We start from the raw sequence: 22,837 nt of genomic DNA, 5'->3' as shown, positions 1-22,837 counted from the left end.
GACAGAAATTACACATTATAATAATGTCAGATACTGGTTGAAGCGCAAAGTCAAAGACAGTATTATTTATTATCAGATTATTACCAGATAAAAGAGTTGCATCAGTTGTCTTAACATCCTGCATCATCATATTCATTTAAAAAAATAAACCAGGTATAAACATGGCATGACGTGTAAATTGTAGGTTAGGATACCGTAGTATTTGGTGGTTAAAGCTACACTGTGTGATATTTCTCCCATCTAGCGGTGTAAAGATATATGACAATCCAGTGAATATTAGTTTCTGTTCCTCTCAATTCCGATTTTGTTTTAACTCCTACGGTGGCCGATTTAGTCCAAGCTTGAATTTACGGGTATGTCCCTCTTTGCCTAATGTACTTTCAAGATGGAGGGGCAACATGGCGACCGGCATTCGAACCCCTCACCCGTATGTATTTTCAACAGACTATTATAAACTTACGAGAATACTTTATTACTTGAAAGAAGTAAATTTACATTAATGAGCACATATATTTTTGAAAGAACAAAGTGTTTTTAGCTAAGAATAAACTAAAAATGTTACACAGTGTAGCTTTAAGTAAATATAGTGTAAGTGTCTTTGTGATATTAGTGCACTTATCTGCTAGCGTATGTTGTGTGTATCAAGTGGAAAAGGTCTTGATGTATCAGGTGTTGGCTGTTCACACAGCTGCCTCTGTTCTTTGCTTTGACCTGTTGAAGACTAAGTCTCTTGAGTGTTTGCTGTCCCACTTCCCATTAACAACGTCCTTGCTGTTCCCTCTTGCTACATTTTTTCTTCATGCACTGTTTGCATGGATTCTTTCAGGGTTTATTTTTTATTTTTTGGCTGCTTTTTTTTCTTTGAAACATTTATTGCTATCTCTGATTGATTTATCATTTGTATGTGTTTTTAATTTAGTGTTTGTATCTTGGGTATGACAACAGATTTGTAATAGTGTTCTGTTACTGTTTAACAAATGCACTGCCAATGAAAAATGAACCATTTCACAATAACAATTTTGAACAAGAAACATAGCACTTTCTCCATTATTGCAGTTTAACCAAATATTATTTTTCTTGTTCAGATCCGGTACAGGAAGGACAGGATGCAGTCTAAGCTCAAACCTTGTTTTCCTGTGGTGAATGAAGTGAAGGATCTCTCAAACGGATGTGCCATTGCTGCTGTTATTCACCATTACTGTCCCGGTTTACTTAGATTAGAGGGTACGGTCACATCTTAACTCTGCATCTGTCACTGAATAGATGAGTAAGACATTTATTTTAGTTCCTTGTCTTTTCAGATGTATGTATGAAGGACTCCATGTCTGTGGCTGACAGCCTGTACAACCTACAGCTGATTCGAGAGTTCTGTGACAGCTGTTTGAAGAGCTGCTGCCCTCTAGTGTTGGAAGATTTACTCTACAGCCCAGAAAAATTAAAGGTATAAAGAAAACTAAATTAAAACATAAAGAGGAGAGGGACTCTAAATAGTGTAGTACAATTAGTAGAATAAGGGGGAAAAAATTACTGTGCTTACTATTTTATAGTATGTGCTTTTAAGAATGTAGTTGGCTAGTGCACTAAAAAATGTGTAGCGCTGCACAATTAAGCATGTTAGTAGTTAATAATATAATATAATATAATATAATATAATATAATATAATATAATATAATATAATATAATATAATATAATATAATGCAATGGTAAATCAGACAATGTTAGTTTAGTCTTTTGGCCAAGCAGTAACAATGACCATTCCTGATGAGTGAGGTTTGGGGCGGTCCCCGGTTCCACCTGACAAAGTGTGTGCATCTTAATCAGCTGCCTACTTCAGTAGTCAGGGCACTGATCAGGACATAAGTCAATGGGCTGATTCCCTGTTTAGTGCCCTTCCTACTGAACTAGGGAGCTGATTCAGATGCACCCTAAGTGTTGAGACACCCAACCCCAGCTGGATGGCGACTTGCATGTCTGGCACCGCCGTCAGTGTTCGAATGAGTGAGTGAATGGGTGAATGTGAGGCAAGATGTAAAGTGCTATATACGTAAATGCAGTCCATTTACCATTTAAGCCGTTATATCCACAAATGTTTTATAATTTTTCTCAGTGGCACACTAAAATGTGCTGAAGAAGCCCACCAGAAACAGTACAGTCAAGCACCTATCACGTGTGGTTGTAGAGAACGCACAACGCAGAGAATATTACTGAATTTTTATTAACACCTAAAGGGTTACTTCAGTGATATAGTATTAAGCTTTGTATTTAACCTGGGTCATTAATGTAGTAGAAATGTGAAATTATTTTTTAATTTTGAACAAAGCCATAGGCTAAATCGCTGAAGTAACCCTTTAAACGAATGGGTCCTGCACACTGTGCGTTTTTTTTTTCTTTTTCAAAGTCCTTTGCAAATTTTCCTTCTCAGACTGTACGAACATGATCCCTGATGTAAGCCATGTCCCACTGTAAGATCTCAGTTGTCATTAATGTCAGACTGTACGATAGTGATGGCGCGCGAAAACGGATGCACGCAAGGAAACTCGTCCGGAGTTTTATATAATCAATGAATGACACGTTTGATGACAGTGAGCTGCATTACACTGGAATGCTGGCTACAAAGAAATTTCTAGCTCTCGTTTTGGTCATAGTTCGTCTTGAAAAACCGTGATATTTGACGGTCGTCGTAGGAGAAGTCACACTGCAGGATTGTGCGCCAAATTTTTTGACACTGCCAGAAATTAAGTAAAATTGAATCGAAGTGGTCATTTATCGGCTGCCGGTGAACATGTCAAACTAAAGATCAAAGATGTCAGATTTTAGCCTAGGATCAGAGGAATCTTTTAGGATTTGCAAAATTTGTCTCAGATGGCCAAATTGTGGGCAAAATGTGTGTGTGCACCCGGCTTAAGAATACTCCGGAGATTGCATAGAAACACTTGTGAAAACAACCACTACACACAAACGCACAGATCGAACAAAGAACTGAGGGAACTAAGAGTTTAAATACATTGGGAGAGATAATTAACTAGAGCAGAAACAGGGCGGGATTAATTAATAACCAAGAAGATTAACGAGGGAGCAAAACAACATACAAGTGAAAGTACCTTTGAACTACTGTTTGCACCTTATGATTATGAAGTTTTAAAGCCATTTAATGTAGGATAGATGGTATGCAAATTAGGATTCACTCAAGAAAATTTGGTTCAACACCCCCATTAATGTTCAAAGACAAAGCAGATAGACTAGATGAGACGACTCATGCTAATTTCAAAGTCTTCATTCCCGAGGTATTTTATATGCAGTGTTTTTTTTCTCTCTCTCTCTTTCTAGACAAACATACTGAGCTTTCTGGCAGAGCTCTTGTATTGGTTTGAAGTCTCAAAGCCAGAGTTTGTTCAGCCCCTGCAGGACACAGAGCTGACTGGTAAGTGTATGTCTTGAATCTCAATGAAATAATGTTTTATGTTCCTATAGCTTCTAGATTCTAGGTCTGTTGAAAAAAATTCTAGGTCTGTTTAAAAAGGATGTGTAAGATAAAGTACTGTTCTATTTTTGTAGACACATCTGGAAGGACCAATAATGGCAACAGGTATTACAAGTTTTTCAAAATTATACCCGATGAAATTTTATAATGATTGTCAATGTTTTTAAAAATGATCACCTAAATGCACCTTTATCAAATCAATGCCTTAAAATGTTTTTTTGTTCTTTATGTACCAGTGGTTCTCCCTCTATCTTCAAAAAGCCTTTCCTGCCCATCTCTTCCCATGTGACTGCAGCAACAGGTGAGGAAAACGCTGTGTCCCGAGTCATCAGCTACCATTATGTGTCTGTTCCATTCTTTGTATTGTAAATGTGTACACGCAGTTTATTCTTGTGCAGCAAACGCATGGTCTGTGTTTGTATGTTGTATTTGTCATCCAGTCATGTGTGTGTTTGTGCTGTCTCTATGATCAGGATCTCTGACTCAGTCTACCTCAATGTCTCATGTAGAGGCAGCAGGACGAACATGGACTAAGAAACCTCTTAGGTAAGGTACCTCAGTGTCGTTTATGCATTTTACTTTATACTTTCTGGTGGAATTAATCGTTTTTCATTTCAACTCTTCAGCCGTCCACTGTCCTCTGCCGTGTCCTTCAGTATACCTTTTGGTCTGGACAGTGATGTGGACATTGTGATGGGGAACCCTGTTATAACTCGATCTGTCAGTTCAGACAATCTCAACCCTACTGGTCAATCCATGACACGTGTCCCCTACACACCTCCTGAAGACCTCAGCCACTTCCTGAGTAAGCCCTCTGGGCCCAATGGCCCTCAAAGAGCTTCTTGGACCACTCGGACTCGTCCTATGCTGGCTGAGGAGAACGGCATTGATGAGAGTGAAACAGGAGAGCTACCAACAATTGAAGAGGCACTGCAGATCATCCACAATGAAGAGAAGATGGAACCTCGTCTTCACCCTGATGGGGCACCAGATGGGTTCTTCCTGCATTCACCAGATGATCCAGCACACACTAGACACAATGGCAGCCCAGGGACTCTCAGCTCTTCAGCCCCATCTCGCTCAGGAATGCTCTACCACCGATCCTCAGGTGTCCCATCAGAGCCCAGCCGCATCAGACACCCCTCGGAAGGATCCAGAGATGACGACTCCGTGTTAAGAGATGGAAGCGTCGATTCGGATGCTTCTGAAGATTTTCCAAAAACCCACTCCACCCCTGCCACACCTGCCTCGGGCCCTCGGATAACTCGATCACGTGGTGAAGCGACACCGGATAGTGGAGTGAAGATGACCAATTTTGCTGAAAGGAAAAAGAAACTGGTTCCAGAGCAGGTACAAACCAATGAGCCACAGGCATCACAAATGACTACATGGGCCAAGAAATCAGAGGAGAGTCCTAGTAAGAGTCCTGCTCTCAGCACTGAAATGTCAGAGCTGGGAGCGAGGCTGGAGGAGAAACGGAAGGCCATTGAAGCTCAGAAGAAGCGTATAGAAGCCATATTTGCCAAACACCGGCAGCGGCTGGGAAAAAGTGCCTTCCTACAGTTAAAGAAGGAGCAGGAGGATGGGGAGGATGGACATCAAGGGGAGGCTGGAACCTCCTCCGTAGAAGATGACCTCAGCCGTTTGGCGCTGGAGGAGAAACTAGCACACTTGGAGAGAGAGGAGCAGCAGGACGAACAACAGGAGGAACAGTTGAAAAAGAGGCCCTCAATAGAAGAAGAGGGAAATGTCAAGCCCACTGTCCAACAGGAGAATTCAATAGATAAAGACAAATCTGGAGTTGGAAATCCTGGAGGGAAAGGCACAGCCCCACTGGGTGATTACAACAACGCTGTGTCTAAACTAAGTGCTGCTCTCAATTCTCTCCAAAATGATATGCAGCGCCTCTCCGAACAGCAGAACCAGCTGATGAAGAAGAAGGCAGCTCCTAACAACCAATCTTGGGTCATCCCACCTAGCTCCAAACCCTCAACAACTGCTCCTTCTCGTTTGTCAAGGGAGTCTACTCGTGACTTGCCCTCTACCTCCTCTTCTCCTTCCCCATCTCGCAAGATTTCAAGTCAAACTGTTCCCCCAAAATCACCTGCGTCCCACCGTAGGGCACAGTCTGCACCTCCGAAGAGCCCCAAACTGCCTCGACCTGCAGAACCCAAGGTACCCGTTTCCACACGAGTCATAACTGCCCCTCAAAGTGTGGAAAACATTCCTCACTTACGAAGAGTGTCTCCGTGGCAATGCAGGGATCAAAACTCATCCACTTTTAGCATAGGTACACCCAGTGAGTCACGCTCAGCTTCATCCCTGTCCAGACCAGAGGACAACTTCTCAGACACTGGTTCTAGTGAGGACCATACAATCTTCAGTATGGATTTGGAGGGTGGATCGTCACAGGTTCTCCCCCAAAAGGAGCGCCAGGGTGTGGGCAGTAGCTCAGGAGCTCCTTCCGAGTGCTCTTTTGAGAGTGACATTCCTGCAGAGGCTTTCAACGGAAAGCGCAGTAGCCTTATCGAGATTTCCCTGTCTACTCTCAAAGCATTAGAGGGAGAAGAGGCAGATCAGAGCCAAGATATATTTTCAGACTCAATGAGTGATCAAACAGAGCCAGAAATGAGGGGTGGAGTTGGATTCTTCTTCAAGGTTAGCGGAGAATCAAATAAAAAATGTGTTTAGATGTTAAGTGTGGCATTCATTTACATGTATATAACTGTGTAGCAGGATGAAGCTCGACCTGAGGATGAGATGGAGAAGAGGAGAGCTGCATTACTTGAGAAACAACAAAAGAGAGCAGAAGAGATAAAGAGACGAAGACAGGAGCAAGAAAAAGAGAGGGAAGCAAGGTGAGGCTTAAAAACAAAGCTTTGGAAAGTGACCATGATGTCTGGTATGAATGATACCACAAATCTACACTTATTGAGATACTTTTTTCCCCGACACTTCTTAAAATACTTTATTTATATTTGCTTTTACTTTCTAAGAGATTAGCCTTGTCAGATGATAAAACCTTACATTTAAAGGGGCATATGTGGAGACAAGGCCAAGCTGAAATAAAAAATTTAAGAAAATCCTTAGTTATAACAGTGTTGCAACTTTAAGCAGCACATCATAGATACTTGAGGTTGTTTCTTTTTACTTTAGTTAGTGATTTCCTAGCAACAACCCAGAATAAACTTGTATAACCTTAGTAGCGCCTTAGCAACTGCATAGAAAATTTCAGACCACCACACACTAGCAGTATGGTGGTAAGTTTTGTTTAGGCAACAAAATAACAAATATAATCCCTTTGCAACATTTTACCTTTGTCAATGCTCTCTCCATGTGTAACAGCAAGTCTTCTTCAGTGGATGAGTCCCGTAGAGGAGAGGAGAGACCCAAAACTCCTTCTACCCCTCCACCTCCCCGCACCCCTCCGCCAGATGGCACTCCTCAGCGGCGTGGAGACTTCACCCGCCAGGAATATGAACGGCGGCATCAGCTGAAAATAATGGAGGATCTGGATAAAGTCCTGCGTCAGAAACCCACTACTGTCAGAGGCGTCAAGAAGCAGAGGCCCAAAACAGTGTTCAGAGACGACTCTGACCTATCCCGCAGCCCTGCCAAAGGGTTTATGGGCAAGTCATTGGTCATCTAGAAGCTTATTTCCTCTCCACTGATTCTGAAGTAAAGCCATATATCATGTCAACTCTTTTCTATTTCAGGTTCTAGATTAAATAAAGTTTACTCACATTCAACAATGAATCTGTCCTCTATGGCTAATGACAGTGGGACGCTGACTGTCAGAAAATCTCCAAGGTAAATCTGACCTGTATATATATATATTCTGTCGAGAACCCCTGCTCTTTCTTTGTGACCTAATTTCTGAACATTTATTCCTTTCCACAGTCGTTCTCATTCACCATCCAGACTGCTATCTCCAGGCCGTTTCGCTGCACAGAATGGGGACTGGGAAAATGCGTCTACTATTTCGTCTCCATGTTCCATCCCAGAATACACTGGTAAACTAGAAAGATTATATGATTTGCAGTATTATAAGAGGTACTTTAAGGCTATTGCTAATACTTGGGGTTAAGTATTTAAACAACCTTAAGTATTGAATTTGGTGAGTCACCTGTGGCACACGGTTTAAAAATAAATGACACCTCAAATCCTGCAACATTGTGGTTTGCGAGACACTATTGAAAGAACATCAGGGTATTTTGAGTTTTAAGGTTGTTTAGATTAGGTCATGTGATAAAGAACTTGCTTTCTCTTGTTGAAGCATCTGTTTGTCATGTTCACAAATCAAGCATTTGTATCTTAAGCAATGACATTTCTGTTTCAGGACCTAAACTCTACAAGGAGCCAAGCTTCAAGTCCAATAAGTTCATTATCCATAATGCCATCTCACGCTGTTGTTTGGCCGGAAAGGTCAACGAACCACAGAAAAACAAGATTGTAGAGGTGAGTAACCTTTCAGTTAAAGGGGTCATATAATGGTACATGCACTTTTACAAGTTGATTGTATGGAAATGTGTGTTGGCAGTGCCTGTACACAACCATCCTATAATGATAAAAATCCATCCAGTGTTTTTTTATTTTATTTCCTTATACGTTTTCCTCTGTTTCAAATCAAGCCGCTCGACTGTGTGACACCACACGGTCGGATGCCTCTCCTACGATTGTTGATTGACAGCAGCGTTTCAACACTGTCCCGCCCCGAGCGAGCTGTCATCATCATAGTCCACCATTGTTGATACGCTAGAGCAGAATGGCATCTAAGGGTGTCATAATGAACACAGCAGTCAGTTTGATGTTCCTAAATCCAAACCACTGAAGATACAGTGGCTGAGTTTTGTTTTTGAATGGAATATTCCCCCCGATCAGCGCCAATGCTTTCATGTTTGAGCAAACCGCGGAGCATTTCTCACCAGACTGCTTTATAACCAAGGGTCAGTATAAAGCAGGTTTGGCTAAGAAGCTGCTCCTGAAAAAAGATCGGTACCAACTATTCGTGTTTCTGTTGCACCTCCAGAAGAAGTGAGTGTAACATTTGAATCGCTTGCATTCTTCACTATGAATGCGGCTAAAGTTTACACAGGTTAAGTTAATTTGCATTACGGCATGCTTTCTATGTATGACGTTCTCAATATAATTCATAATCTCACGTTTATAATGAATAACGTGTTATGGTTATTGTGTTATTACAAACTGTGTACGCTGGTTTTTAAGTTAACGTGGACGTGGTAACACTGCACTAAGCTTAATGTAGATGTTGGCCTGTCACGATAACACATTTTGCTGGACAATAAATTGGCCAAGAAATTATTGCGATAAATGATAATATTGTCGTTCTTAGACCATTTTCATCTAAAATAATGATAATGGCATAATAATGCAGGTACACCTTATCAAAGATCAATAAACTTTTATTTCTAAATACTATTTAACACTGATAACAAAAAAACATTTTAAATATCCACAATAAACGAACAAAACAACCAAAAGGCAATCTCAGTCTGTTTATAAAAAATGCACTTGAATAAATACCATATCCAATAAATAAAATGGATGAAAACTGCAACAGATGATTGTGTTTTAGGTGCATATTAGGGGTGACATGGTTCACAAAACCCACGGTTCGGCTCGTATCGCGGTTTAAGGGTCACAGTTTTCGGTTCTGTATGGTTCTTGATGTTGTTTTTTTCTTTTAATCATTAACATTCCAAAAAATGTAATTCAGCATATGATATATAGCTTAATTATCCACAATTTAGGATGCAGTATAAAATAATAATAATATAATGTAATCATGCACAAACTGAACTTGACTATCTCTGAGGAAAGCAAGATGAAATTTTGATACAGCAAGAGAAAAGACATTAATGGCACAAACAAAGGAGATTGTGTGTTGCTATCTCTACAGAAATTATGTGCTTATTAGCACATAAAGATTTAACTGAAGCATTACCTAGCATTTATCAAACTGCCAACTTCAGTGCAGCTCTTTGTTTATTCTCGACGCGTCCACATGAGCGCGAGGGTGCATGCGGCAAAAATTATGTCAACGCTGAGTGAGCGAGACCCTATTTTGCTTGGCGGTTTGCATGTCAAATTTTGTAACTTTGCGTGTGGCTCCGCAACCGAAGAAGCTCGAGTTCGTGCGAATCTTATTCTGGCTGAGCATGATGTCTCATCACTCAGCTGCGCGTCGAGTATAAACCTCCCAAATGGACAAGGCGCCGTCAGCAAGAGAGACGAGGAAAACAAACAAGCATGCAAATGGAAATTATCGCAGGCAGAAAAATTATCGAGCTCATTTTTTAAAATGTGCGATTAATTGATTTATTGACTATTGCGAGAGGCCTATGTAGATGGTTTACAACGGTGTTTTTTACTGTAAAAAAAAATCGTATTGTAACAGTTATTACACTGCATAGATAATGTTACGCATCACTGGCAAGCCAAAATTAACAAAAAAAATAGTTTTATTGACATTAGCTCTAACATTGACCTAACGTATACAACAGTAAACACGTAGCATTCTTCATCACAGAGATTAGTTTTATCCTACCCTGAACTGCATCTAATATTCATTCATCCCTGCCAGTACATACAAAGATAGATCAAAGTGACATTAAGTTTAGTAACCAACCATTCAGAAACATTCTGTTCGAGCCTTAATTGTTGATTTTCGTTCGAGCTGTAATCTTGTTCCGGGTCCGACTCCGGTTCAAATTGATACGGTTGCACAGATGTGTCCTCAGAGACTCCCGTTGACATTTGTTCTCCAAAATATACCCTCCACTGTTATCAAGGCAACACCCCACGTGTGTTATGGGAAAACACAGCACAGAACAGAGGGGCGGGGTGAGCAAAGCTCATTAGCATTAAAGACACATGCACTGAAATGGCTTGCTAAAAAAATAGCTGTTTTTGATCAGGTAAAATTAGTTTTCTTACAATACTAATAAGAATTTTTAATTAAAGCATGTTACAAAGGTTTTATATAGACACTAAAGAATCATATTAACTTGTACAAAAATGGCATTATATGACCCCTTTAACATCTTTAGTGCACTCTGGGTTTTCATGATTCAAAGCCGACTGCCATCGCACATTTGCATGATGCATTTGAATGCATTATGTAATGGTCTCACATTGTGTTCTTTTGTGGTTATTTCTTGTCTGAGAAAGGAATTAGAGAAAAGTTCTGCAAACCATTTTCTCATCCTGTTCCGGGACACCAGCTGTCAGTTCCGAGCGGTTTATACCATGAACCCCGAGACGGAGGAGATGGTTCGGCTCACAGGTATTGGCCCGCGGATCATCAGTCCCAATATGGTGGAGTCGATCTACAAGTACAGCTCGGACCGCAAGCAGTTCACGGCCCTCCCGTCCAAGACTATGTCCATGAGTGTGGATGCCTTCACCATTCCAGGCCACCTATGGGAGCGCAAGCGCCCAGGAACCCCAAAGAAGCTTGGGACCCCAAAATAAAGCCTTTTTGGAAATGCAACTATGCCTGAGCTGGCCATGTCACCACGGATGCTGTCCCTTCTCTGGCAGTGCAGTGGGGTACATTGGAGTATATGCCAGGAGAAAGAGTTGGATAACAAAGAAGCCCTAATACAGATAATCCTTAAATAAAGTGCCCTCAGAGGTGTATAGCTAATGACTGTGCAAAGCCTCTCTGTGTAACTACAGGTCAAGTTACAAATATCTATTCAGAAATCTCCATTGCCCTTTTCTTCAGGCAACGCAAGTGAACTCAAAAGTCATATTTCAAAGAGAAGGGCCTGATTGATTTTCTAAGATTGTAGGGAAATGATTCTTGGCATTTCAATGTTAAAACTTTTGATGAACCTTCCAGTCTCGTCATTCAAGTAAAATGAATGTCCCCCACAATAGAAAGAAAAAGATCCTCAGAAATGTTACTGTCCTCCAGCTCCTTCCCTTCTTTACTCCATGAACTGGATCCTATGATAGTTATAAGGATTCCCCGGATGATAACGGATCTTTGCTCTTTGATGAATGTAGGGCACAAACCAACACAAGCCTTCTTACCGTCTGTTTATCGCCATCAGCCTCTCAGTCTTACCGGACTGAATGTAGAACATTACAAAGGGGCACTGTTGTCCGTTTCGAGTCCATCTTGCTCTCTAATAAAACTGCCTTTTCATTCCTTCCTAAATTCAGTCGTAGACACCTGGATGTTTGTTTTCTTCCTGCTTCAAACCTCATCTAACTGGATTACTCAAGCTTTAGGAACTCAGGAGAGCATGTTAAAGACTCAAATATTTTCCATCCCATTTGCTTTAATTAAGAATGAATGAAAGTGCAAAAAAATGCCAGAACATGCTGTTGATTTCCATTAATGATGCTCAAAAAAATAATTGAGGAAATCTTTTTACTCTGTTAAGCTGTAACTGCAAAAATGATGCAAGAAAAAAAAAATAAGGCTAATTTAATATACTGTATATTTGAATGCTGTTTATTGCTGATTCTTTCGTTTTTGACAATGATTTGTATATTGTGGAGATTTGTAAGCAATGAATAAGCTACACTGCTGCTTCACTACTAGAGCTGGATGTGTTGGTATGAATGAGTGTGTGAACGGGACGGGGGACAGAAAGAGACAGATGGCGAGAAACAATAAACGCAAATCTGATATCAACTCTTACTTGCGTACCCAGAGCTGAGTGAACAAGTGCTATTGTTTGGCTGACATGCAGCAGCAAATAGTGATATACACGTAGTGAACACCAACAGATAGTGATATAAAACAAACACTAACAGAAAGTGATAAAAGGCAGATAAGCAGCCAGGTGTCTGTAGCCTTAAGCGGTTATGTTGTTTCTATGAATATGATAATCTTCGAACTGTCTAACTTGGCCTTATTAATTTCGTGAATGGCTTGAGTTGTCTTTTTATATAAAAGGGGCATTTAGTCTTTCTCTTCATCAAAGCACTAAAACGACCACTCTCTCCTGTCTTTGGAGAATCAGATGAAGTACTTTGCCGTAAAGATGTACATATTTTTGTAAAGAGCAACAAATCATTTTTGAAACGGTTGATTTACATGTCTCTGTGTCAAATGAATGGGAGATGTGTATCTGTGTGTAGGTTTGCATGTGTTTGACTGTTGGGTGAAACATGATGGTTTAATGTAAATGGATTCTGTGCAATTCTGTAGAATGTTAGGTCACCTAAGGTGTATTTATTTGGGTAAGGATGAGCTAGAGTTTTCTGTTTAGTTTCAGATTTTTATTATTTATGTTCTGGCAAATGTGGTGATTCACTTGTTCATTCCAGAAAGCACATTGATGTTTTGTGTTTTCCTTTGACTGTTTCCATGTTCATGTTGGTAGATTTTGTTTTCGCCCAAATTCTTTGATTATGAATCAAATCCAAATGACAGGATTTAGAAAAATAAAATAATTTTTAAGTACTCAATTATTTCTCATCATCATTGATTTTACTTAAGTTCTATCAATTATATACATTTTATCAGCTTGTGTTGCCATTTTTTTAATATAAATTTTATTTTTTACTTTTAAATTAAGAATGTTCCATTGCATGTCCATGGTTTCTTGCCCAGTTCACACTGTTCCCGTTCAAAAAATGCATCTTTGAAAGAGAGCAAATGTTAACTTACAAACAGTCTCTGTCATATTTTACCACCACCAAAAAAAAGTACATTTTCATTATTCTTGAAAGATTTAAATGAATTATCATTTAAGCTACACTGTGATATTTCCCCCATCTAGCGGTAAAAAGACCATCCAGTGAATAATAGTTTCTGTTCCTCTCAATTTTGATTTCGTTTTAACTCCTACGGTGGCCGATTTAGTCCAAGATTAACATGGGAATCCCCCTCTTCACATTTGCCACGGTGCCATCGAATGTTAAAATGCGAAAGGCGAAGCTTGAATTTATGGGTATTGGCTAATGTACTTTCAAGATGGAGGAGCAACATGGCGACTGGCATTCAAACCCCTCACCTGTATGTATTTTCAATGGTATATTATAAACTTACGAGAATACTTGAAAGAAGTAAATATACATTAATGAGCACATATATTTTTGAAAGAACTAAGTGTTTTTAGCTAAGAATAAACTAAAAAAGTTACACAGTGTAGCTTTAAAGTAATTCTGGAATCTTAATTGTCATTAAAATTTGATTTTTTTTTCTCTCAAGGGACTGAAATATGACCCGGACATGTTCTTGATGAGCTTCATGTGCTTTAACCTTCTTTAGCTGCATTCTAGAAACAATACTCATAATATCAGACCATATTAATGTATACAGACACGCTTTAATTTGAAACTCAATCTTGTCTCTTTCAATGCGTCTTTTTTCTTCTGACCAGACATTATCCATAACTGTAGTGAGTATTTAAAAATGTTTGTGTGTACATCTTATACACCCATAATACCAGAAATTAGTAATTGTTCCTTTTGTTTATTATGTCATGCCATCCAGTGGTGAAATAAACCAGCATCTGGACTTATTCAAAGCTCAAAAGGATTAAACGCCACAGGTCAAATACGAAAAAGCATTTCCACTAACAAGCTTTGTTTTGATTGTGTCTCATGTGTGCTTGTGTGTCTCATGTGTGCTTGGCATGAAGCATTTCGGTCAGCAGTGAGTTGCAGGGCAGATCTCCCAGCAGGTGGCGCTGATACAGATATTCCTCGACTTGAAGGCTGATGCTGCGCACCTCTGGCAGACGGAGCAGCAGCTGTCCGAACTTGTCAGAGTGACCTGGGTGGGTTTGCATAGTGTGGTCCATCAAAGCCCTGTTTACGCGCTCTTGAGTTTGTTCTACCTGTCTTCGGTCCAGTACTGATTTAACATCTGCAAAACACATGACCCTTACAGCTCTGGTCCAACAGGAATTGTTTAGATTCAACATTTGGGAATGAAAAGAAACCCACCTGGATTGAAGAGAACCAGATATTTGAGACACACAAACTCCTCTCTGTCCAGTTGCAGTGATCTAAGCTTGGATACAAGGTCCTGGGCTCTGGATACTAAACTACTGAGAGTTACTCCAGCCTGACTGAGGATGGTCGATACCTCTATCTGGTACGTTAAAAACAAGTCAGTTGAAATACTCCTAAACGTTTATTAAACTGGGTAACTAGGGTGTTGTTCTTCTCAACCCTGTTCAGGGAGGTACACTAACAGCACACATTTTTCAACTCTTCCTGATTCCTAATTCCTGATTCAACTGATCAGTATGTTAGAGACTCCAAGACCTAAAATAGACAGGCCAGATAAGATATATCCATCATGTGAACTGTTGGTGTGCCTCCAGTAACAGGGTTGAGTAACACTGGTGCAGTAAAAGAGGTGTTCTTACCTGTTGTCCAGTAATCAGACTGATGCTGCCATCTCTTCCATTAGCCACCTGCCTGCATAAGTGGTCCAGAATAAGAAGCTCACTCCAGCAGCTTTGCAGTAGTACCATTTGATCTTCCACCTGCAAGAGATCCGGTACTCTAGTTATGTAGCAGTAGCCATACGTAGAAAATTGGCGGACATAGCCGTATGAAAGCGTTACAAAGGTTAACCTCATCAATGCTGAAAATACAAGCAAGTATGTTGTTCTGGACACCAGTCCCAAGCATGGGATGCTAGTAGACGATTTTCACCAGTGAGTTTAAAAAAGTATGACCAATGCACCGACAATGATGTTTGGGCTTTATTAAAGGGTTACTTCAGCGATTAGCATATGGCTTTGTATCAGTAGAAACCCTGGAGTATATTCAAATGATTGTGCTTCCCCCTCATATTCCCCTGAGACAAGAGATTTATGCATTTTATTTCTGGAAAAATTCCTCTCATGACGCAAATATCATCAATTTGCGCCAGAGGAATTGTTGGCCAGAGGCTAAAGACTACAGCCAGCAGAGGGAGCCATTTCCGCATGTTTTCAACTCGCGTGGGGGATGGAGATCACACTCACAGCTGCAGCCTCAGGCAGGCACTCATGTTTAAATGGTGAAGCCAGCAAAGCAAAGTTAGTCTTTCAACTTCTCAAACTAATTCCTATGAAAGTTAAGCTTTCAAATAGCCTAGAAATCTAGACGCACCCTAGCGGCAGCAAATTTAATTTGCCCGCAAGTGTCTAGGAACTCTCAATACCATTCTGAGCTGTGTTCCTCAAAATCTGGACGGCCCAATCACATCGTGTATAGAGTCGGCGGGCGGGGCCATAATGACGACGGCCGAGTTGCGTTTGCTTGCTTCTAGTAATCACAGAAACTGGCGAACGGCGGAGGTCTTTCGAATCAGCTCTGACCGCGACTCTGGAAGACTTGGAGTTAAGCGTTTCTCTGAGAAAAGGACAAAGAACGGCACTGAAGTCATTCTTAAAAAGGGAAGATGTGTTCGGAGTTTAGCCGACCGGGGAATGTTTAAATCAGTCAGCGAGCTCTGCTTCACCTTCGTTGCTCTGGTTGGTGTAGCGCTATCCTATCGCGTGCAGAGGGAGTTTGAAAGACAACCGTCCCGCTCCTCGGATTGAGCCCTGTCTATGGTGAGTTTCCAGACCAAACATCTTGATGTGGGTCTGGCTTGTCAGGCTAGCTTTCAAAGGCATGAACTGAAAACGCAGCAGACTGAACATGCACTGTGAATCTATGCCGCTGATGCGTTTACCTCAGCTCTTATCACGAGCTCATCCATGACTGTCAATATATTTGACTCCTGCAGCGTTTTGGGCTGTGAGACTCCCAGCAGCTAAACCACACATTGAACAGACACGTTCAGTTTTTAATTGTAGTGTTTTTTCTCTAACTAAACTGATTTTATGAAAATGAATGCGGTCGCCGTGGGAAAGTGATCAGTGATTCAGTAATCTAGTTGGTGGCTTTGTGAGTGGCCTTGTAGGGTTGTACAATTCTGGGAATTGTAGTCTTTCATCCCCATGAGTCTTTTCTCAGTCTAGAAAGCACTAAATTTAAAAATAATTTCACATTTCTACTACATTAATGACCCAGTTTAAATACAGATTCATCTTCCCTGCGCTGAAGTACCCCTTTAAGCTTATATTCAGTGGACGAAATCCAGCAGAAACTGGAAAGTCGCGCTCAGGCTTACGTTACACAGTAATTTTGCCTAATCTTCATGGTACTTTCAACCACAATAGAAAAGCAGACAGCAACAGGTCTGGGGTTCCTGGTACAAATTTTTCCAGGGTAATTTTGGTGGAAACAGCTTTTTTTTGCTTCTGGAAAAATATTCCTAACAATGAATCAGAGTTGGGGTTAGAGATGTATACCATTCTTATCATTCAACAATTTCCCTGTGGTTTTAGAATTATGGTATGGATAGTTTTGTGAGTTGGGGGCAGGGGTGGTTTCTTTGGCCCTGTTTACACCTTATATTAAGATGCGTTTTGGTTGATCAGATCAGTTTTAATCCATCTCTATTGACCACTTCTGCTCTGATTTCTTTGAGGGAAGGGTCTATGGGCGGGTAAATGTATGGGCTTTTTCAGATCTTTTAATCTAAATGACTAAATAAACTCACATTATTTACGCATAAATGCACCATGAGACTACAGAAAAATGTACGGAGAGCATCAGCGTTCTTTTCTCCTATAACAGGTGCAAGACCATACTGAATGCTGTGAGTGTGTGTAAGAGATCAGGATTGGTGAGAACATTGTACTTGTTATTTTTGTCTTCAAATCAAACTTGGACCTTCAGCCGACAAAGTTTAAAGCACGTCTGTCTAGTGCACTTCCCATAATCTTTACGCATTAGGTCAGTAGACAGAGAATAGGCGGTCTTTTGCGGCTGTTTGAACAGATTCTACCACATGAGCTTCTACACTACGAAAGCAATCCGTTCGAATGCATTCTTAAAGTAGTCGAAAGTAGACAAGCGGGAAACGTTTTAGACCCCATTTACACCTGTACAGAGGTGTCAAAAGTACTCGCATACATTACTCAAGTGGAAGTATAGATACTAGGGTTTAAAAATACTTCTGTAGAAGTTGAAGTATCAAGTCAAGCTTTTTACTTAAGTAAAAGTTTAAAAGTACTGGTTTTCAAAACTACTTAAAGTATAAAAGTAAAAGTAATGTAAGGAAGAAAATGCCATTAAAGACAAAAGCTTAGGCCACACCACAGGGGCCTATAGTGCACTACCCCACCTCCTCAAAAAAACATTTTTCTAAAGGCCATAATGACTATAATGTTATATTAAAATGTTAATGTTAAAAAAATTTGGAAGGCACTGGCTACCTGTTTCAGCCGCATATATACCCATTGAAAATGAATGCATTTTAGTACAATGGACATATACCATATGTGTACTGCTGAGCATTAACATGTTTCCTGAAGCGGAAGATATGATGACTAGTTGCCTATAAGTAATGTTATCAATAACCTTTATTGGAATGTAAATGTAGGCTACATGTGTGATCAGTGTTGCCAGATTGAGTCGACGCTTTAGAGCACTACGGGCCCTGACTTTTTTTACACCCCTAACCTCATACCCACTGTCGGCCGCTGACTGCTTGATTGTCACTTTAAAAAAAAAAAAAAAAAAAAAAATTATCCAAACATTTTTCTAAATTAACTTAAAAAAAGAAAGAAACTAAACGAAATATAAACTACTTGGACATTACAAACAAAGCTGAACTATTTTAATGACTGCAGGAGTGTGCCATGAGAAGGATTGTGCAGGGCCTGTGCAGGGCTCAAAGGTCACCAAAACTGCCAAAATAATGGGATGATATTTTATTGAAGAAGCCACTTTAAGTGCAAACAGTGCCCAATATAAGAGAATGGAAAAAGCACATAATTAACAGGCATTTCACAGGCATTTCACACATTAAAACACACCACTGCCAAAATGCGTAATTCATTGATACTGTACAATAATCCGCCGACAAAAAAATAACATCAATGCGCTTAGCTTTGCTCTGACAAAACTACAGTAACGTTACCCTTGTGATGTTCATAGAACACGCACTTAGTCCAGTCAAAACTGATTAATCATTGATTCAAACCTCTTTCAGCAGCTGTTGGGGTTGCTAGTTGCAGATGTCCTGAGTGTGTATATTATGATGGACAGGAATCAGGATTATATTTATAAAGAGTCTTCGAGTCACAGGTGTAATCCACGTTTGAGAGTTTGTTCACTCTCCCACTCCTTACTGTAGAAACGGCTTGTGTACTTATATATATATACTGTATGTATGCCACTTTAGCATAGCGATCACGAATATACATCTACGACGAGTTATCGCGCTAAAAACCTGGCTGTCATGAATGAGCGCGTCTGCTGCTGATCGCTGACTGACTGAAAGTGCGTGCTGGTCCGCTGGAACCCGCCCAATCTGGCAACACCGTGTGTGATTTGTGCTTTGAATCGTGCAGGCGCGATGGATCACGTAGTAACCAATAGGGTGTTGGAATGGTATATGTTTACACTTCTCATCCAACCACAATCAAATTCACACTATCCGGATGACGCGATTTTATCTGCATAGTTTTTTTTTTTAAACAACACGGAGGAGTAACGAGGCTATTTTTAAAAAGTAAGGAGTAGAAAGTACAGATAATTGCGTGAAAATGTAAGGAGTAGAAGTAAAAAGTAGGCAGAAAAATAATTACTCCAGTAAAGTATAGATACCCAAAATTTCTACTTAAGTAAGGTAACGAAGTATTTGTACTTCGTTACTTGACACCTCTGCACCTGTATCATCATCCACTTCTGATCCAATCAACCAAAACGTATCTTAATACCAGTTGTAAACAGGGGCTACGTGAAAAATGATGTTCAAGGAAAAGTGTGATCATTTGCAAACTCTTCTACCTTAAGCTCCTTAAACAGTGTGCTGTTCCTTGCCCACTCCACCAGTCCAAACAAAGTCTGGTCAGCCATTTTGCACATGATGCTGAAAGTGTTGAGACGGTCATGTTTTCCTCGGCAGGCTTGTTCTCTTTGGAGGCTTGCTAACACCCGCATACAGAGCTGCTTCTCATCTGGTTCTGCTTGAAGGAGCTGATTTAGGAAGCAAGAACTAGGAGTTGGGGTTGAGGTTGAGGTGGGTGTCAAGCTCTGTGCTGGAGTCGGGGTTGAACTTGGAGTTGAGGTTGGTGTGAGTGCCGTAGTGGGTGTAGGTGCAGGTGTGCAGAGAACATTTGGAGAGATTGGAGCAGGGGGCGTCACAGAAGCAGGACTGTAGTCAGTAGGGTATGTGTGGTAGCCTGGATAGCACAGTGTGTGAAAAGGTAAGGATGGATCAGACAGAGTCCGGTCTCTGGGCATGGTGCAGTCCAGCAGCATAGGAAACTCAGACTGGCTCATACTGGGATGAAAGGGCTGAGGTGGGTGGTAATTATCAGAGCTGAGAGAAGCAGGGGAGGGGTTGATGACATGAAAATCATGAGACACAGCAGGTACCAACGCTTGTGGTCCCTCAATTTTGATCCTGTAGGGGGCAATGTTTGCCTGGTGAAAGGTCCCTCTTTGCTCTTTCAGTTGCCTGTCCCGTCGGTATAGAGGTCCAAACCTGTTTCGCCCACCTCTCATTCTGTCAGCGCGTACAGCTGTGACAAGTGATTTCACATATAAATAAACACATCATGATTTTCAAGAGTTTACAGCTACTCTAAATTCTCAGAGTTCAAAATCAGTAGCGGTCTCATTTTGAAGGCTTTGCCCTCCGGAGGTCGCATTTGTCGACCGCGTACATCTTTAAAGAGGTCACAAGGTATTCCTTGTGAGGTATAAATTACTGTAATTTTGGTCTCTGGGATGTAATGGTTAATTTTCTAAAAGGACGTATGTGGCCGTCAAATGTGACCTCCGAAAGGCACACCCTTTGAAATGAGACAGTAAATGTTTCCCATCCCTGTTCCTGGAGGCACACTGAGCCTGAGGTACCGTAAACGTACCGTTCTCCTTCACATTTATTTGCATACTGACTATAGCGTTGTCAAAAAGGGTCCCCGTTCACAGTCACACAGAGCTGTGAAAATGACTAAAATTGCTGTATTATTCATGGCCAGTTGATCTTTGTAAAAAAAAAAAAACACTCCTATAGACTGAACACATAATACGCATGCACATGACATCATTTTCACAAAAGCTTTTTTAGCTGACATGGAGATTTTCAAATTCGTGCACTTTGAACACTATTCTCAAAATGTTTGCGTTTTAAGGCCCCCAAAATGCTGTTGTTGTGGAAATGAACGTACAAAACACGCGTTTTCAGTTTTCGTGTAAAAAGCCTCCTAACAGTACACACTTTTCCAAATGTTCCTAATCAAACACACCTAATTCAACTCAGCTCATTAGTGGAGACTCCTAAACCATAAATGAATGGGTCAGATAAGTGAGACATCTAAAATGTGGACTGTTGTTGTACCTCCAGGAAGAGGGTTGGGAAACACTTGCTCTAAATGACAAAACTGACTCTTTAAAAAAAAACGTAAAGCAATATTGACATTACATAAAGATACTGACCTATAAAGTTACATAATTAAACTTTTTTGCTTGTATTCACATTTGTACCTTTACTAGGTCATCAAAGATTGCTGTTGCAGTGGTTTATGGTGTCAAAGATAAGTGGAAACAGGATCAGTTATCTTGAATAGCTACCCATGAATATCGTTCCATACATCAGAGACAGTAACTGCATTTTATACTTAAACATCTAAGGACTTGAAAGAATACGTTATATACATAACTTTATGATCATGCACTATCATTGTGTGGGTTTGCAGCCATACCTTCTTTCTTCATGCCAACAGCTAGACATTTCTGAAATCGGCAGGAGGGACATCGTTTTCTCTGTGCCGGGTCCATGGGGCAACTCTGTGCCTCTGCACACGTATACCGCTTGTTGTTCTGTACAGAGCGCTTAAAAAAGCCCTGGCGAGAATATTTGTCTTTACTACTTAAGATTGATAAGAGTGTGGAGGTTATTAACAAAAAGCTGCGTACTTGTCTCAGTCTTGCTGTTGCCCTTACCTTACAGCTCTCGCAAGTGAGTAGACCATAGTGATATCCTGACACCCTGTCACCACACACAGGACAGCCCTCTTCTCGAGTTGTCCTACTGTCTGGGTCTGGCTTTAATTCCTGAGCTATAGGATATCACATCAATTGTGAATGCCAGTGGCAGTGTTAATGGTCCCTTTGTCCACTTAAAACAAATGCAAGTCTTACTTGTCACCTTCTGGAAAAAGCAAATGGAAATCAAGAAGCCTACCGTATGGATATTGTCCACGAGTAGGGTGTAAGGTTGAACAGTTTTATGACCGGTCTATCTGATAAATCTGTTAGGCAGTCTATTATATCTCAAATAGTCCTTGTCTCTTATCACCCCATTGATTAAACGCTGACATATAGGGCTTACATAATCCTTATACTTTAACATTTTCAGCAGTCAAAAGAAATAAACTGACTTCTGAAGAGTACTCTGACTAAAGGTTTTATTTTTTTTAGATTTGTTAAAGAAATTATCTGTTGAATAAAAGCATTAAAAAACTTCACTTAAATGATTCAGGTCATCAATATGTACTAAACATGACTAAACTATACAACACGATCAAATCGCATGTCATGATTTTCTGTATGCCTAAACAATTGATTCTTATGGAAATGTGAATTAGTCAGTGACTTTAAACATTTACTCTACCCTTTTAGCAGTCGCTAAAGCCATATTAAAGTGTCTCGGATCCGGAGCTCTACTTACATGTTGACGGTCCCTCTTGTGACGCAAGGTCCTGTGTGTAACCAACAGAGTGGAAGGCAGTAGGCTGGGGGTAATCCAGGGGATAGTTTGAGATGTTCATGGTCCATAGGAGAGGGGCGGCATGGGTCACCGTAAGCAGTCATTCATAACTGTACGGCCCTCCGGGACAGGGAGGAAAACAGGCACAGACACAGGCTGTCTCAGAGATGGTGCTGTGTAAAGGCCCTCAGTCGGACTTTGCTCCATGCTGAGGGTAATAAACCTTAGTCTGTCACACCTTCCCAACAAGCAAAACCTCATTCATGCTGAAAAGGTGCTTGAGCATTGCAGGAGCAGAATATGTGGAAGGGCACACACTCACCATATGAAAATAACCACAAACAGAACTGATGCTAAAATAAATCATGGCCATCCATTCCTAAAATAAGTTCATGTTAAACTACCTCATATCTCAAAGCACATAACATTACAATAATAATGAACATAAACAACTGACAGAGCTGTAGATGTACCACCTGAGTCTGACTGCTGCCGATTCGTTTCAGAGTTGATGGCATTGACATAGAAACGCATAAGTCTGAGGATGTGTTAAACATTAAAGTATTAAAGGTGTCATGAACTGGCTTTTAA

At 40.5% G+C, this 22,837-nt stretch overlaps 2 protein-coding genes across 6 annotated transcripts in view; one reads left to right on the top strand and one right to left on the bottom strand.

Moving 5' to 3' along the window:
• Positions 1–12,928, top strand: part of camsap3 (calmodulin regulated spectrin-associated protein family, member 3) — a 53,550-nt gene extending 40,622 nt beyond the window's left edge. For 3 of the 5 annotated variants that reach the window (XM_067421545.1, XM_067421559.1, XM_067421576.1), the window contains 13 exons: positions 1,086–1,224; positions 1,302–1,441; positions 3,330–3,423; positions 3,558–3,588; positions 3,720–3,784; positions 3,957–4,029; positions 4,110–6,141; positions 6,217–6,341; positions 6,829–7,112; positions 7,200–7,293; positions 7,384–7,496; positions 7,823–7,941; positions 10,675–12,928. In XM_067421545.1, the coding sequence (XP_067277646.1) occupies positions 1,086–1,224; positions 1,302–1,441; positions 3,330–3,423; positions 3,558–3,588; positions 3,720–3,784; positions 3,957–4,029; positions 4,110–6,141; positions 6,217–6,341; positions 6,829–7,112; positions 7,200–7,293; positions 7,384–7,496; positions 7,823–7,941; positions 10,675–10,977 (3,612 nt within the window). In that variant the 3' untranslated portion in view covers positions 10,978–12,928. The remainder of the gene's footprint in view (positions 1–1,085; positions 1,225–1,301; positions 1,442–3,329; positions 3,424–3,557; positions 3,589–3,719; positions 3,785–3,956; positions 4,030–4,109; positions 6,142–6,216; positions 6,342–6,828; positions 7,113–7,199; positions 7,294–7,383; positions 7,497–7,822; positions 7,942–10,674) is intronic. The other 2 variants (XM_067421566.1, XM_067421550.1) reach the window with 2 other exon arrangements.
• An 848-nt stretch (positions 12,929–13,776) lies between these two features.
• Positions 13,777–22,438, bottom strand: nr5a5 (nuclear receptor subfamily 5, group A, member 5). The gene is made up of 7 exons (XM_067421589.1): positions 22,208–22,438; positions 21,481–21,596; positions 21,240–21,381; positions 19,318–20,054; positions 14,847–14,966; positions 14,419–14,566; positions 13,777–14,338 (listed from the first exon to the last, which is right to left on the bottom strand). The coding sequence occupies exons 1-7, from the start codon at positions 22,305–22,307 to the stop codon at positions 14,091–14,093; spliced, it is 1,611 nt and encodes a 536-aa protein (XP_067277690.1). The 5' UTR covers positions 22,308–22,438; the 3' UTR covers positions 13,777–14,090.
• Between the last annotated feature and the right edge of the window lie 399 nt (positions 22,439–22,837).

The sequence above is a fragment of the Pseudorasbora parva genome, chromosome 2, assembly GCF_024679245.1.
Source record: "Pseudorasbora parva isolate DD20220531a chromosome 2, ASM2467924v1, whole genome shotgun sequence".
Classification (NCBI taxonomy): domain Eukaryota; kingdom Metazoa; phylum Chordata; class Actinopteri; order Cypriniformes; family Gobionidae; genus Pseudorasbora; species Pseudorasbora parva.
This window is presented reverse-complemented; position numbering and strand designations above follow the sequence as displayed.

Coding starts and splice junctions, on each gene's coding strand:
- nr5a5 (XM_067421589.1), bottom strand. CDS start 22,307: ATGAACATCTCAAACTATCCCCTGGATTACCCCCAGCCTACTGCCTTC. Junction 21,382..21,480: donor TCACTTGCGAGAGCTGTAAG/GTAAGGGCAACA, acceptor TATTCTCGCCAG/GGCTTTTTTAAGCGCTCTGT. Junction 14,339..14,418: donor TCTGGTTCTCTTCAATCCAG/GTGGGTTTCTTT, acceptor TGTGTTTTGCAG/ATGTTAAATCAGTACTGGAC.